The 16022-nt window shown below is 39.1% G+C and overlaps 1 protein-coding gene across 9 annotated transcripts in view; it reads left to right on the top strand.

Annotated features, from left to right (window-relative positions):
• Window positions 1-16022, top strand: part of LOC140911640 (transducin-like enhancer protein 4) — a 121062-nt gene that overhangs the window by 44332 nt on the left and 60708 nt on the right. For 6 of the 9 annotated variants that reach the window (XM_073345091.1, XM_073345086.1, XM_073345085.1 and 3 more), the window contains one exon: window positions 8355-8429. The exons of the other annotated variants lie outside the window; for them this stretch is intronic. In XM_073345091.1, coding sequence (XP_073201192.1) covers window positions 8355-8429 — 75 coding nt within the window. The remainder of the gene's footprint in view (window positions 1-8354; window positions 8430-16022) is intronic. 9 annotated transcript variants of the gene reach the window in all.

Genomic DNA, 16022 nt, shown 5'->3' with positions numbered 1-16022 from the left:
GGAACATTTCCAAAAAGTCTCTGTGCCAATTTGTCTTGCTTGAGGGCAGGTGTAAGCATATATAATTTTAATGCTTCTAATAGGAGTGTAAAAATCTGCCTTAAAAGTAAAGGAGTACTTGTGGCTCCTTAGAGACTAACAAATTTATTTGAGCATAAGCTTTCGTGAGCTACAGCTCACTTCATTGGATGCATTCCTTTTCTGTACGAGTTTTTCATGAAGTTGATAGATTTCAACTCCATACAGCTAAATTCAGTGCCTTGCATAATGACGGGTTTCAGAGTAGCAGCCGTGTTAGTCTGTATTCGCAAAAAGAAAAGGAGTACTTGTGGCACCTTAGAGACTAACAAATGTATATGAGCATAGCTGTAGCTCACGAAAGCTTATGCTGGAAATGGCCCACCTTGATTATCATGCACATTGTAGGGAGAGTGGTCACTTTGGATGAGCTATTACCAGCAGGATAGTGAGTTTGTGCGTGTGGTTTTTGGGAGAGGGGTGAGGGGGTGAGAGAACCTGGATTTGTGCAGGAAATGGCCCAACTTGATTATCATGCACATTGTGTAGAGAGTTGTCACTTTGGATGGGCTATCACCAGCAGGAGAGTGAATTTGTGTGGGGGGGTGGAGGGTGAGAAAACCTGGATTTGTGCTGGAAATGGCCCAACTTGATGATCACTTTAGATAAGCTATTACCAGCAGGACAGTGGGGTGGGAGGAGGTATTGTTTCATATTCTCTGTATGTATATAAAGTCTGCTGCAGTTTCCACGGTATGCATCCGATGAAGTGAGCTGTAGCTCACGAAAGCTCATGCTCAAATAAATTGGTTAGTCTCTAAGGTGCCACAAGTACTCCTTTTCTTTTTGTCTTAAAAGTGCCACTGACAGAACAAAATTAGGCCTTTATGCTGAAGTGGTGAAATTCTAGAAACTGCATAGCCCCTTCCTAATACTAATATCTGTTAAAATCATGTTATATCGGCACACGTAGATGTAGTGGTTTTGAGTGTTTTACTAATTTGGTTTATAATCTCAGTCTTTTTTTTTATTTAAAGTGTTTTAATGAAATCCTGTTTTTCATGATCTAGATCAAGGGTTCTCAAACTTCATTGCACCGTGACCCCCTTCTGACAACAACAGTTACTACAGGATCCCAGGAGGGAGGACTGAAACCTGAGCCTGCCCAAGCCCTGCCTCCCCAGGGCAGGGGGTGCAAAGCCAAAGCCCCACCTCCCCAGGCTGGGGAGCCAAGGCCAAAGCCTACGGGCTTCAGCCCCAGACAGGGGCCTCTAACCTTAGCCCCACTGCCCAGGGCTGAAGCCCTCGGGTTTGGGCTTTGGCCCTGGGCCCCAGCAAGTCTAAGCCAGCCCTGGCGACCCTGTTAAAATAGGGTTGCCACCCACAGTTTGAGAACCGCTGGTCTAGATTAATATAGAACTGAAATATGCTTATGCTGTTTATGCACTTTGCTTACAGTATAATTGTGGAATAGTAGCTTAAAAATGTGACCAGTCACTTTAGTATTGTGCCTGTGGGAGGAAATTAACAAAATACAGTGGTTATATGCACTGATGACAACATTATTGCCTCACAATAGTGCCAGGTTAATTTACCTTATTTCTTGCAAGCTTCATAAGGAATCAGTGGTTTTCAGTAACTCAGTTTGATGCAAGAGATTCTGGCAAAAATCACCAGATTTCTTGATAAGGATGCATTGTAGAAGTATAGAATGATTTAAATCAAAGCGACTTAAATAATTGATTTTAATTATGATTTAAACGAGCAAGCAGGAAACCTTGATTTAAAGAATCAATTTTAATTGTTTTGCATTTGTACTTTTTAGTGATTTTTTTTCCCCTAAAGAGAGGTTGATTTTTGTTAATTAAAATTGTTGTTAAATGGTTAATTTAATGGTTGATTTAAAAATATTGGTTTGAAACTAAATATAGCCTTTACACTAAATTTGATATGCTTTTCCTGACCAGGAGGCTATGCTGTATCTATACATATTTATTTATTTAAGGACTTATGTAGCTTAATTTATATTTATTTAATTTTAATTTTTACATTTTGTGTGTTAGAAAATGGTGAATTTTGCATTTCTTATTTACTAGATGGCTCTCTTTTTTTTACTTGTGATTTTTTTTTCAAGCTCTATTTGGATGGAACTTCAGATTCAATGACAAATGCACAACAACAGTATTTTAAATTTATTTTTGTTAAATAAAACTACTTTCAAACTACTGTATGCACAAGGAAATAAGTTTATCAAAAGGTTTATCAAAACCTGTTTTGCATTTAAAACTGATTAACAAAGCTGTATTATCTATAGTTAGTGAATTGAACAGATTGTTTCTGGTCCCCATGCCTATAATATTTTAGAACTAGTAGATCTCATCCTCTCACACCTAGATTTTATTCATAGATTGGAAGAGGAAAACAAGCTTCCCTGCTTTTTCAGCTCCCAATTGGTTTCTTAACTTTGAATATACTAGCCATTGAACTGAACTGAAGAGAATATTCTCTCTGTACTTGCAAAAGAGCCCACTGCTGTCAAAAGCTGGTTTAGCAAATCAACAAATTCTGGTGTGAGGTGCTTAGACCACTGACTGGTGGAAGTCACTGGCTAACTTTCTTTAAAACTTGGCAACAAACCTGTATTGCTTAATATTTTTTTCTACTTAATTTAAATTAATAGGTTATAATATGACTTAATTTTAACTAGGGCTTTCAAACGATTAAAAATTTATTGTTAGTAATCACAGTTTTAATCACACTGTTAAACAATATTAGAATACTATATATATATATATAATATATATATATATAAATATTTTCAAATATAGGCTCTGGGCTTCACTCCTGCTTCTGCCACCTTGGTATTAGGCATTTATATTAGCAAATTCTGCATGGATTGCTAGTAGTTTGTCTACCCGTTCTGTAGAGTGTGTGCTGTACCTTCCTTGTAAATCCGTCTCTGCCCTTTGGCTCAGGATTACGATCTCTTGCACTGTTCTCTTCCATTGTACATTTTGTACAGCTGACATGGATAGTGAAACTACCTAAATTCTGACATTCTGGTCTGCAACTCCTTTGAACACATAGCGCACAAGAACAGAACAAAGCAGCTGGGTTCTGCAGAGTGAAGAGTTCAGCGAGTTTTGCTCTAGATTCATTAAATGCATCTGTTTACCAATGCTGAAGTGGAGGATGGCATGGAATTAGTTTTTGTATACACTAGTCTGTTCTGGAGGATCTCTCACTCTTTCTTTACCACTAGTGTAGCTCCCATGGTGGTGGGAGCGAGACATAGTAGATAGAGCACAGGCATTTTTACCACTACACCATGTTGGACTTTCTCTGTTCAGGGTTAATTAACATGGTAGTAGAAATGCCTGTACCCTTTTTATGGTATGGTCTCTGTTGTTACTACTGTGGTGGTGTGATGGTGGGTAGTGTAGACACAGCTCAGTAGAAGCAACAAGAGAGGGTGATGAGAAGACACAGGGATAAATAGAAAAAGGAAAAATGATACTTGTCTGAGTTACAGGCGCGGTAGGAGAATGGATTCCTTGGCCTGGCCTGTTAATCCAATATGAAACACACACAGGATAGGGTAGAGAGAACTCTTTTTGAAGAAAAGAACTGGTTATTATAATTGGAAGAAAATCCGTTCTTTATTTGCTTGTGTACAAGAAGGAATGTTGGTTTAAAGAAGTATATTGGGAGTTACACCTCCTGCTCTGTGCACTCTTACTTCCTTGTTCTCTCCTACCCTTCTGTTGGATATAAGCCCTGTCCTCATTAATTGGTGGGCAGGATATTGTATGTGGTTTGGTTTTGGCATCATGCTGCTTGCTATTACAGCAAACGTAGGATAACTTGTTTAAACACAAAAAGAAAAGGAGTACTTGTGGCACCTTAGAGACTAACCAATTTATTTGAGCATAAGCTTTCGTGAGCTGTAGCTACAGCTGTAGCTCACGAAAGCTCATGCTCAAATAAATTGGTTAGTCTCTAAGGTGCCACAAGCACTCCTTTTCTTTTTGCGAATACAGACTAACATGGCTGTTACTCTGAAACCTGTCATTTAAACACAACTGCCAAACAATGGGAAATTGAATAAATCAATCCTGAAATACATATGAAGTTCAGGTTAGCCAGCTGCCATCCTATTCAGCGTGTGCCTTTCCTTGCATTAGTGTTATCTTCAGATTGCACTGGATATTTGGTGATCAGTCCTGTTCCTTCTTTTTTCCCGGATGCTATGCATGGCATCTATGTTTCGTCACAATAGTGACCAAATAAAGCAGAGCGTCTGTATACAGGCATTATGTTTTAAAATAGAGTAAAACAAGCAAGCTGCCACACTCAAGGCAAAAGGTATGTGTGTACAATGAACTCACTTGGAGGTCTTTATTTTCTCCAGATCCTGTAATTTTAGGGGTGGGTGGGTGGGTGTGGGTGTGGATGTGGATGTGGATGTTTTGGTGGAGAAGTGGTTCCTTTCGGTCTGAATCCTGACAGGAGTGCCAGTGCAGGGAAACTCTTAGTGAGGCTCTGTGCAGGGGGTCTCTGTCCAGATCCACTTGTAGAATTGGGGCATTAGTGGCTGAGTCCATTGTGCATTTTGGTTTGTTTGCATAGTATGTCAGTGAAATTTAAATAAATGTCTAAGAAGCTAGCAATAGGATAATTGTGATTGTCCTTCCTATATCTAATGAAGGGCTCCGGTTTACTAGGCTCACGTCTTCTCTCCTCTCTGTGGGCCTGATCAAAAACCCACTGAAGTCAACGGAAAGACTCGCATGGACTCAAATGGGATTTGGGTCAGGTCCTAATAGAGCAGAATTACCATGTAGCTGTTCTGGAAATTTACTCCTTTGTTAAATCCATACAGAATATACTTACTTTAAATTTTCTTTAATTTTGCTAAGATTTTGGAGAGTGGACAAAACAAGAGATTTTTCTCCTCTTTGCTCTTGTTATTTGAGATTTGTCCTAGGGAACAGAGCAGTATTTGTCCCCAGTCCTTCATGGAGACATAGTTCTTATGCATGGTGCGGGAGATCATTTTTACCATAAATTGTAGGATTGACTTGTTTTTGCAAAATTTAGCTGAAAACTGGAGCTCTTATTCTAGCAACTTCAGTGCCTCTTAGGCAACTCTTGATAGCTATTTAAAAAGCCTCTTTTTAACTGTTAAGTTTTCCCTGCCCTAAAACTAGTACTTAAATGTCCTTTACTGTAGTATTGGTGAGGAGGATTTTGCTCTGCTAGCCTCTTGCCAGAGTTGTTTGGAAATCTTGTGGGTTTTTTCATATTTTTTCAATGCTTTAGAAATAATTGTTACCTCAAAATTATTGGACTCTAATGAAAAGAAATACAGCATCACTTCGAGCAAGAGAATATTCACATACCAAAAACCTTTAAATTAGGGTTAAAATGAACGTTATACTTCAAAAAACCAAAATGCTCAAAAGTAAAAAATTTAAAATCCAAGGGTCAGAGTCTGTTCTCTGCCTCAGTGTGAAAAGAACAGCCTAGGGGAGGAAAAGGGAAGCCAAAATGGCATTAAACCACCTTTGTGCCTTTCAAATTCTGGGCTCCTCTGCAGGGCAACATGTGGGTTGCCAGCTTTCTAGTAGCACAAAACTGAACACCCTAGCCCCGCCCCTGCTCTGAGGCCCTGCTCCCGCTCACTACATTCCCCCTCCCTTGGTGGCTCGCTCTCCTCCACCTTTGTTTCACTGGGCTAGGGCAAAGGGGTTGGGGTGTAGGAGTGGGGGGGAAGGCTCCATCTGGGGGTGCAGGCTTTGGGGTGGGGCTGGGGATGAGGGGTTCAGGGTGCGGCAGGGTGCTGCGGGTTGAGGCAGGGGGTTGGGGCGCGAGCTTACCTCTGGTGGCTCCTGGTCAGCTGCACAGTGGTGGGCTAAGGCAGGTTTCCTGCCTGTCCTGACTCCGCACTGTGACCTGGAAAGGGCTAGCAGATCCGTCTCCTAGGTAGAGGCGTGCAGGAGGCTCTGCACGCTGCTCTTGCCCACACGCACCACCCCCAGAGCTTCCATTGGCTGCAGTTCCCGTCCAATGGGAGTGCGGAGCCAGTGGCCCCTCCCCCTAGGAGCCCGACCTTCTGGCCACTTCCAGGGCGGAGTGTAGAGCCAGGACAGGTAGGGACTAGCCTGCCTTAGCTCTGCAGCACCGCCGACCGAACTTTTAATGGCCCAGTTGGTGGTGCTCACCGGAGCCACCAGGGTCCCTTTTTGACCGGGTGTTGCATTTGAAAACTGGACACCCAGTCACCCTAGCAACATGGCCCCTAGCACAAGTTAGGGAAGCCACTAAGGGCTGCTGTAACTGACTGTGTCTTCCCGCAATTGCCAGAGCTCCCCCTTGTAGCTCTCGCTCTCTTTCTCCTGCATGGTGGGATAGCATAATGTTGCTTATGCTGCCATTTTGCTACCCCTGTGTGGAGGGAGCTCTCTGGGGGGGCTTGAGAGGGGGCTGTTTTTCTGCCCCATTTAAGTCCCCGTTATGTCACCAAAGCTGTTTAAAGGGGACTTGCACAGGATCTACCCCAAGATTCCTACATCAATCTTAATTCTTCGCCACATCCCTACTGTAATGTAAACATCCTTTCTACCACTGTCCATGGTATTCTCTCTCAATACAGATGAAACTCTATCTCTTCCTACAAAACTCTTCATTAACAGTTGCATTTGGGATTGACATGTGACTCTGCTAGAAACTATATCTGGATGAGAGCTGGTTGGGATGGGGGAGAGGTGAATTTGAAAAAAAATAGGAATATTTTTCCTGTATGTATAATATATACACATTTAATTTTTTAACTTAAATTCATTGAAATTTTTCAGAATTTCAGACAGCTGTGCCTAGAGTCCTAGGGCCAGATTTTCTTGCATTCCAGCCTCTGTGCACAGCTGTTGTGGCACAAAGGGGTAGGAAAACATCTGGATTGGGCCAGCTGAGACTTGCTGCTGATAATGGGGCACTCTTAGCTGGTCTAAAACCAGTATATTTGGTTCCTGAACCAAATGTTTCTCCCAATACAGGAACATGTTGTTGTTTGGAGGGGGAGAGGTATGGTGGGAAGTAGCTGGAGTATCTGGCTATCTGCAGCCTGCATACGCTTTGGTGTGCAAATTGGTCCTAAAAATCATGACAACTAATAGGATCTTGATACACCCCATCTCCTGCACTGTGCTGAGCCAAACAGCTGAGCCAAACTGCACAGCAGAAAATCTGGGTCTTAGTTTTGAAATATAGTTCAGAGCTGACCTCTCAAAGTCTCCTGTTCCACTATAGCATAAAGACACCATTATACCTGGTGCATCCTTGTGATGTGAGGTCTTGCCTATACTATACTCAATTCAGCTTCTGGCTATAGATCAGAGAACAATACACTCCCCATAAAGGCCTCAGATCTGGCTGAACCCTCTTCTGCACAAATGCAGTGACGTCAACAATTAGCCTATATTGTGGAAACCATAATCTCCAAAGCGTGTGCGTGGTTTTTTTTTTTTTTTTTTTTCTAGTATGGCATTCATTTCTGTAGTCTCATCAGCACAGTGCAGCTCCAGCTAGGCTCAGCTACTCAAGTATATGGATCTGATTGTAGGATTGGGACTGATTCTGTTTTAAATCAATGTTTTCAAATAAATATCCCTTAAAACTTTCAGGATGTAGCCATCCTAACTGATAACAGAAGTAAAGCATCACTCAAAGCAAGATAATATAACGGCTGAAGCTTGTAAACTGTGTTTGATGGAACTGTTTAAACTATTAAAATTTACATTTTTAGGGATTGAAATAATTAACTTTCACATTTTTGACAGACGTGAGAATGGAATTTTGAATTTCCTTCCCATGGTTGAATTGCTCTGAAATGTATCAAGAAGGGGAATCTTCGTTTCCTGTGATGAGGAAGCAGTGTGACTACTGAAATGCATTCCTTTCCTTTTCAGTACATATCTTTTATTTAACAAGATTCTGTTGTAAGGAAAAGGTCCTGGGTTTTAGGATGGAGCATATTTTCAACAGAAGAACACACTGCCCTGATGAATAAAAGAAAGGCAGGTCTTGGAGCAGTTCACTTTGGGGAAGGAGGGACTATGGTATGCATCTAGGAAGGTAGTTACCTAGATAAAATGCTCCCCTCTACCTCCTTTCACACATCCACACTGCAGTTTACTGTCTACTCAGAGATACATTATTTCAAGCCCTGCATGTGGTTGAAGGGTTAGAAAAAAGAAAGGGGGAAAAAAAAAAGAAAATCTGTGCTTAATTGACTAGAAAACAAATAATTTTATTTTGTTTCTGATCTTCATTTATAGCACCAGCAACAAGTGGTGCAGGCTGTGGAACGTGCCAAGCAAGTGACCATGGCAGAACTGAACGCAATCATTGGGGTATGTGGTCTTTCCATTTTAGCTCTAAGTGTTTGTAATTAGCTCTTTTTCTTTATTTAAAAAATAAAAGTTAAAAATTTGTTCCATCAACTGAGCAAAAGTTGTGGACGGCAGTGAAGTTAAGTAGTCTGACTTAATCTGCATAAAAACTGATTGCTACATAAAAACTTTATTGAACCGTGGCCATAAGGTGAATAGTGTAACTGTTTTATCCATCCCTCTGGGAATCACCTTTTTTTTTTTTTCGTAGTTTTCTTCTTTTTATTTATTTTTTTTTAAGGAAAACTTTTTTCATTTGCTTAGTGCTGTTCAGTCTGCCTCTGTAACTACCTTATAGGTAGCATTTGATTTGCACTGCTACTGAATGAGGGTTTTTACCTCCCTCCCCCCTCCAGTCCATGTGCGTGATGGCCAAAAATAGCGAGTATCCACTTTGTAGATCACTTTATTAAAATAAAAAATCCCCTCCCCCCCAATCTACAATTAAATGACAGTTCTCAAAGGAAGTGATAGGTGCCATGCTCCCAATTGTCTGAAAAATACAGGGCCCCTCGTCTGAAAACATTTCTGGGAACAGTATAGCATAGTGTAGAAGTCCTGCAAGGTTTTAGGGGTTTGGGCAGCCATAATGTTTATGTCTTATGACTCAAGAGGAAAGGAAAAACAATTAAATATTGGCTGTTCACATTGCATAAAATAAAGGTGAGAAATCATAGCTTAATAGCACATTATTCACATCTATAATTATGCAGCTGATGCAAGCAGTTGTTTAAGCTATTCTTATGAAGATACTACAACTGTACTTTCCTTTTTCTATCCCCTCCAAAATGCTTTTTCTTTTGTGTATAGATTATACACAAATCTTTCCTTTTTTTATTCAGTGTATCAAACACACTTTGAAATGCTAATTATTCCATTTACTTTCATTAAAATTCAAATTGCTGAGTGAAGATGTGGATAAGGGTCGCCAAATAATCAATCTGAAGTGAAGATATTGCTTCAATTATGCCTCTGTCTTTTAACAAGGAAATCGGGACTCTCTGATCATTGCTGACGGTAGTGTAGAGCAGTTGTCTGATTGTAGCTTGTTTTTAATAGTCTGTTTCTAACTCTATTTTGTATCCCTCTGACCACAAGAATATACTGGTAGTCAATTAGAAGATATAAATGGAAAAGAGTAACCTTTATTTCCTGTGAAGTGCCCCTTGGAAAGAAGGGGATGAATCAGAGCGAGTCATGTAGAATCATGAATAACATTTGTTGTATGTCTTTTACGCTCCAGTGGGGAGAGTGGGAGATGAATAATTTCCCAATTAGTTTTCATTACCTAACCAAAATACTGCCTACTATTAACATTCTTTGCATAAAGTAAGTTGTGAAAGATTGGATTTTTTTTTAAAGGTATATGTGTATGTGCTGCATGTCTCTGTGCATTGCATTGTGTGTGTGCCCACATGTATAAAGCGTATTTTATAAAATTGTATATATAAAGTTGTGTGTGTGTGTGTGTGTGACACTCAACATTACATTTCTTGAAGAGTCTATAATATGTTTACTTTCTACCAACTAGAGAATCAGGTATTAATGTAAAATGTGTGGCATTATTACAAATGTTGCAGATTTTACTTGTTGGTTTAAAGTTCTATCCTACTTTCCATGAACCACTAAAACAAACACACACACACACACACACACACACACACACACTATAAACAAATAGAGTGGATGCTTATTCAAGAGTTTGGTGATCATCTTCTTTTCTAAAGGACAGAACTAAAGTTCCTATTTTGTCCAAGACTGTCTGAGCCTACTTTTTCAGATTGATTGAAATTCTACCTGGCCCAGATTTCCTAAAGGCTGTAATTTGTGCCTTGAAGAAGATAACTCCCCTTTTACCTTCCCCCCCAAAAATACTTTGTACTTACTGTATTTCTTTTGTACACTCTTTTGATTTGGAAAGGTGGGGATATTTTATGTGGATCTCTCGTAGTTTTTGATAGAACTGCAATATTCCTGACCGAAAAATTCTTGTTTTGTGATTTAAATTATTATATAAAAGGAGTAATCTGATAGAATCTTTAGGAGATTTATTAGGAAAACTGATTGAATAAGATAGCAAGTTATCAAATCAGCATACGTTTTAGTTGTATGGATACCCCTGAATAAATCTATATGGGTATACCTGCACAGAAAATAAAAGCAAAATTATGACTGTAGCACTAGCACTAGAAAAACTCTGACACACTTAAAATGCATACCAATAAAAAAGCAAAGAACATAATTAGAACATACAACTTCTTTTTAAAAAACTTTAATTATGCTCTGTCTTGTGTTAGTTTGCAGTTTGCTAGATCTGCCAGAGTTCCTGCTGTTGTAACATTGTGGTGTTTTTAAAAGGATCCACTACTCAGTGGCTGTTTACTATTTTTTTAAAAAAATAGTCTTTATAATAACCATTTAGTTCTGAGCTGGAGTTGTACTGGACTTAGAGTTTTTAAAATATAATTGTGGATAACTAGTTTCTGTATACTGAGGGCCCTGTATAATGCTTAATGTATACTGAGATCCCAGGGCAAAAGCCCTTTTTGGTTTGAATGGTGGACTGCGGCTTAGGATTTCAGAATTGGATTCTATGAGAGTTAAAGATGGCACAAGAAAAAAATGAATGTGCACGAATTATATGAGTTTTTCTCTTTGAGGCTCATGTATATATTTTTACACGAATGTACTCGGATTTAATGAAATCTGATGAAGCATCTTCTTTTTAACTTTGCAGTATTATTCTATCTTCATTGGTAAATGAACCAAATCACTGATCCATGCAGTTTAAATGCAAAATACTGAAGTGAGCCTGGAACCTGGAGAGACTGCTTGTTCTCTTGACAATAAGCTAGTTGTGTTTAATGGAATGAAACATGGTTATAATGACTTCTTTCACAGGTCATGTTCAGTTTAAAACTGTTGACAGATTGAAACAAGTTAAATTTTTTTTTTAAGAAATGGTGAAGGGTGGGGGGAGGACAAAGTACCTAGATATCCTAAATACACCAGAGAAGTATTTTAAACTTAAATGAATGCAGACTTTTTAACTGATGTTTGCAGTAGTCTATATTGTTGATTAGAGATCTTATTTTGAGTCAGTTCTCTTGAACAATTTGAACCCTTCCAAGTTCACGCTGTTGGGATAAGGAATCTTATGTTTCAGCTGATCTTGTCATGTGCCACTGTGTTTGTTTTTAAATTAGAAACAGCAAGATCATACTGTTGGAGCAACACACATTGTAGTCTTAAATCAGTAATATGATCTAATTAGGAATGATGTTTTAATTTCCTGCATTATTAAATAGTCATCTAACTTCCTTAAAATATTTTTAATCCATTATTCTGTATAATCAGAACATGCTGTGTGAATGTGGTTGCGTTTTAATAAAGGGAAAAGGCACTAATGTGTAATCAGAGTAATTATTTTTTTTCTGTTTGTGTATCTTTAGTATGCATATTTAAAACTGTATATATGTTCAACTGCACTTAGGTAGTAAGACCGAAATGGAGGCTACCATTCATATGCGTGTTTATCACAGAGAGAGAGAGAAATGTACTAAAATCCAAAAAAGAACAGGTATGTGATAGTGTTCAAAGAAAAAGCAGTTTAGCACAAGATATGCTGAACCTCCATTTTTAGCAGTGACATTTTAATGATAGGAAGTCTGCAAAATTATTTGCCATCAATTGTGAAGGCAATAACAAGCCTTGGTGGTTTTTCACACTCTCTGTGTTAAGTGCTTTCAGAATGACAGCGTAAACTGTGTTAGAGAACTCCAAGGAAGTAAAACTGATTAAAATGTTCATGCTTGAATGGTGCTGATGGAATAGTTCATTTGGACTTTCTCTACCTCCTGCAGCTCAAGCTGAAATATTAAAATTCAGTGGATTTAAATCTCTCTCCCCTCAGCTCAGGAAAAAAACATTACATTTTAATAGGTTTTAAACTCATAATTCATTGGCTTGGAGCAGCACTATTAAATCTATTTAAATATTACTTGTATTACTAAGGATATGATTTAAATGATTTTGCCTTTACCAATCTATATGTTTGAGTTTAAAAAAAAAAAAGCTTTGGTTTAATTTGTAAGCATTTTGTTTTACTATGTCAGTTTTTTAAAAATAAGATTCTGTTTTTAAAGTTACTGGCAGTTGCTGGAAAAAAGACCCTTTTTATATTGTGACATATAATTATCAAGCTATCAAGTTCCCTCTTCAATACACCAGTTATCAAAATTTCCATTCCGTGTTTTAGACTAAAACACTTGTTTGCTTGAGCTCGGAAGCTGCGTGTTTTTTTTTCTTTTTTCTTTTTTAAATGAGTAGTCCATCAGCCAAACCGCTCATACTTTCACAGCAGAAGTGTGGAACAATGACTCTTAAGAAAACAATATGTCATCTTTTATACATTCACAGATATGAGGATCTTAGAAAGCGGTGTGGTGTAGATAAGTGCACACAAGTTCTAATAAAAACTTAGCATCAATGCATGCTATTATTCCCTTGGCGCCAGTGGTCCAGAGCTCCTGCTGCTAAATGCTAATGCATTTTTGCACTGGTGCTTAACATATAGAGCAATTTCTGACTCCTTGTGCAAAGAGTCTTCTCTCTGCCTTTCAAATGAGATTACAATGTAGGTAAGAGTAAGGGCCTCTGGTCTCAACCAGATCCTCAGATGATGCACTGAGAATCTGGCCCTGGATCTTTAGAAGGGAAGAGGAGCTAGCTTTTCCTCCAGATCTAAACATCTAGACATTGTATCTATTTGTGGGAGGGGCAAGCAAAGCTTTTTCTCTATAGATTGTGGATGTTTTAATTTCAGTTTGTTCAATAAAGCCATTCTTGCCAATTGTGTACATTCGAAGATGGGAACTTCTGAGAGGAAGGAGGGTGCAGTATGAATTAGTAAATACACTCTGACCCGTGTGCAACAATGATTTCTCTCTCTGTCTTTTTTGTTGTTTGATCAAAGGCTCTGCCCATATTATGCAGTGCTTGGAGTTTAAAGGCTGTAAAAACAAATTGGCCACCTGCTGTATACTGTACACAGATTGTTATGGTGGGAAGGCAGAAGAGGAGGTTGGCTCAATGATGTATCTGTTTTGTGTTGTGTTTATTTGCATCGTGTGCCCAAGGAAATATTGAAATGCACTGTGTCGTATTTAATTACTGTATTCAGTGTTTGTGTATTGAAAGTGCAAGATGCGTTGGATCAAATGGCTTGCAATTTGTGACGGTATCTAGTGCTTTCAAGTGTATTCTTTATCCTTTTGAGTTTTGATGATTTAACCGGGTGCAGAAGGCTGTAACATTGGTAACTTTTGAATTATTCATCTAAAATCTGGATAGGTCGCAGGTAGGGTTGCCAATCCTCAAGGATTGGCCTGGAGTCTCCAGGAATTAAAGATTAATCCTTTAATTAAAGACTGTCATGTGATGAAGTCTCCAGGAATACATCCAAAATCGGCAACCCTAGTCCTGGTTGATGCTGTTCTTGGGGTGGTTGGGTTTCCCGCCACGTCCAGGTGCCAGCTACAGAACCTTATAGCAGTTGAAGCATAATATAAACAAGTCTCCTGCTCTCCTCAGCGCTTGCTGTAATTCAGAAGGCCTGAAAAAATAAGAGAACCTGAGTCCTCTTTAGGATTTTTTAGGCAGTTAATTTTAATGCAGATGTTGATTGTTTAGTATTTCCTTTCAGGGGTGCGCAAACAATTTGTATAGTGGGGGTGCTGAGAGCCATTGAACCAAACTGTAAACCTTGTGTATGGTGGAAACCACTTGAAGCCAGGGGGTGCAGGAGCACCCCTAGTTCCAGCACCTATGTTTCCTTGACAACTGTTCCTAGTGTATATATTTTAAAAGAGCCTTGTTACGTTTGGAACAGAACCTTGCCATTTCTCTGCTCATGCTGGGTGTCCTAATTGTTGAATTATATTGAACTGTCTTCACCAGAGTACCCCGTGACATGCTGCAGTACAGGTTGCAAATCACTTATTACCTCCCACTCACCAATGAGTGAAGTCTGAGGTCTTACTCATTGCGATTTAAATAAGTGCATATGGCATGATCAGTGTCATATTTGATCAGGGGAAGCTATGGCTTCTGACTCCACGTTTCTCAAGGTCTTCAAAATCCTTATAACTAAGTTGTGTGACCACCATATCTTTTTGAATTGTAGTCTTTACAGGTGTGTGAAGCCCTGTGGAGAATTTGCTTCAAGTTCTGTGGCAACAGCGTGTGTTGTTGCAGACAACCACATGCAATATTTTCCCTCTAACTGTTTTTGTAAGCTAGCACTTCATGCAAAGGAGAAAAGAGGGAGAAAAAAATTGCTTAGGAGGTCTGTAATCTAACACGCAGAAGTTGCTGACATACCAAACCTAGGATTTGTCATTCCACATCAGACCATTGGTCTATCAAGCACAGTATGTTGCCTTCAGCAGTGGCCTACACTGATGCATCAGAGGGAAAATGTATTTTGTAATACACCTATGTGATTGTGCAGTATGGTGTGGGTGGAGATTTCCTAATGATCATATCCTGGATAATACTCAGCTGGAAACATAAGGATGCAAAGATACCAGGGGGAAATGCAGTTGTCTTTACATGAGCCTGCCTGGGGAATAATGTGAAGTCATTATCAAGAGAGTCATGGTTTCTTTAAAACTAGTGTTCTAAAATAATCTCTAAGTACACTGTACACCCATGATATAAACTTTTTTTTCAGTCGTATTTTGTAGGCTGGAGCACTCAAGAATTAACAGTGCCCTGATCCAACAGAGCACTTAAGCACATATTTATCTTTAAGCACAAATAGGTCTGTTGACTTTGATGTGCCTAAAGTTAAGCGTGGGCTAGCCTGAGGTCTAAATTATTGGAGAAAGAATAATATAGAAAAAGAAAATATTTAGGGGCATTAGTGTGTGGCAGAAGGAATAAAACAGACATTATTTGAAGTTCAGATGATTTGTAATTATTTTGTTAGTGGGTGATGCATTAGCTAAGACCATTCCTTGCATACTGTTTACAATTTTGCAGGGTCTTACTTCCCGTGAACCTGAGCAGCCCACATCACTAACATGTTTAAACACCTCACTAATGTTAATTAATTTATCCTAAAAACCCCATTGTGAAGTAAGAAGGTACTACTTTCTCCATTTTAAAGATGTGGAAACTGAGGCACGGAGATTAAGTGGGTCACCCAGGATCTCTCACGCAGTCTGACAGATCTGTAAATTTAACCCATCTCTTCATAGTCCAAGTCAAGTGCTTTAGCAACAGGAGCTTTCTTTACCCAAGTTGCTGTATGCGGAAACTGCCCTAGAGAGCAACAAAAATTATTCTGGATTTCGGTTATTTGAATAATGGAGACGAGAGTAGAGAGACTGGAGTGCTGAAATTTTAGAAATAAAAGGACATAGGTCCTAATTACAGCCCTATGTGAAGAACTGGCAGTGTATCCACTTACGTCCGTACTGAATTGTGGTCTGCGGGTTCAACCCTTCTCTCCCTGAGATCAATGGGAATTTTTTAATTGGCCTAAATATG

The sequence above is a fragment of the Lepidochelys kempii genome, chromosome 5, assembly GCF_965140265.1.
Source record: "Lepidochelys kempii isolate rLepKem1 chromosome 5, rLepKem1.hap2, whole genome shotgun sequence".
Taxonomy (NCBI): domain Eukaryota; kingdom Metazoa; phylum Chordata; order Testudines; family Cheloniidae; genus Lepidochelys; species Lepidochelys kempii.
This window is presented reverse-complemented; position numbering and strand designations above follow the sequence as displayed.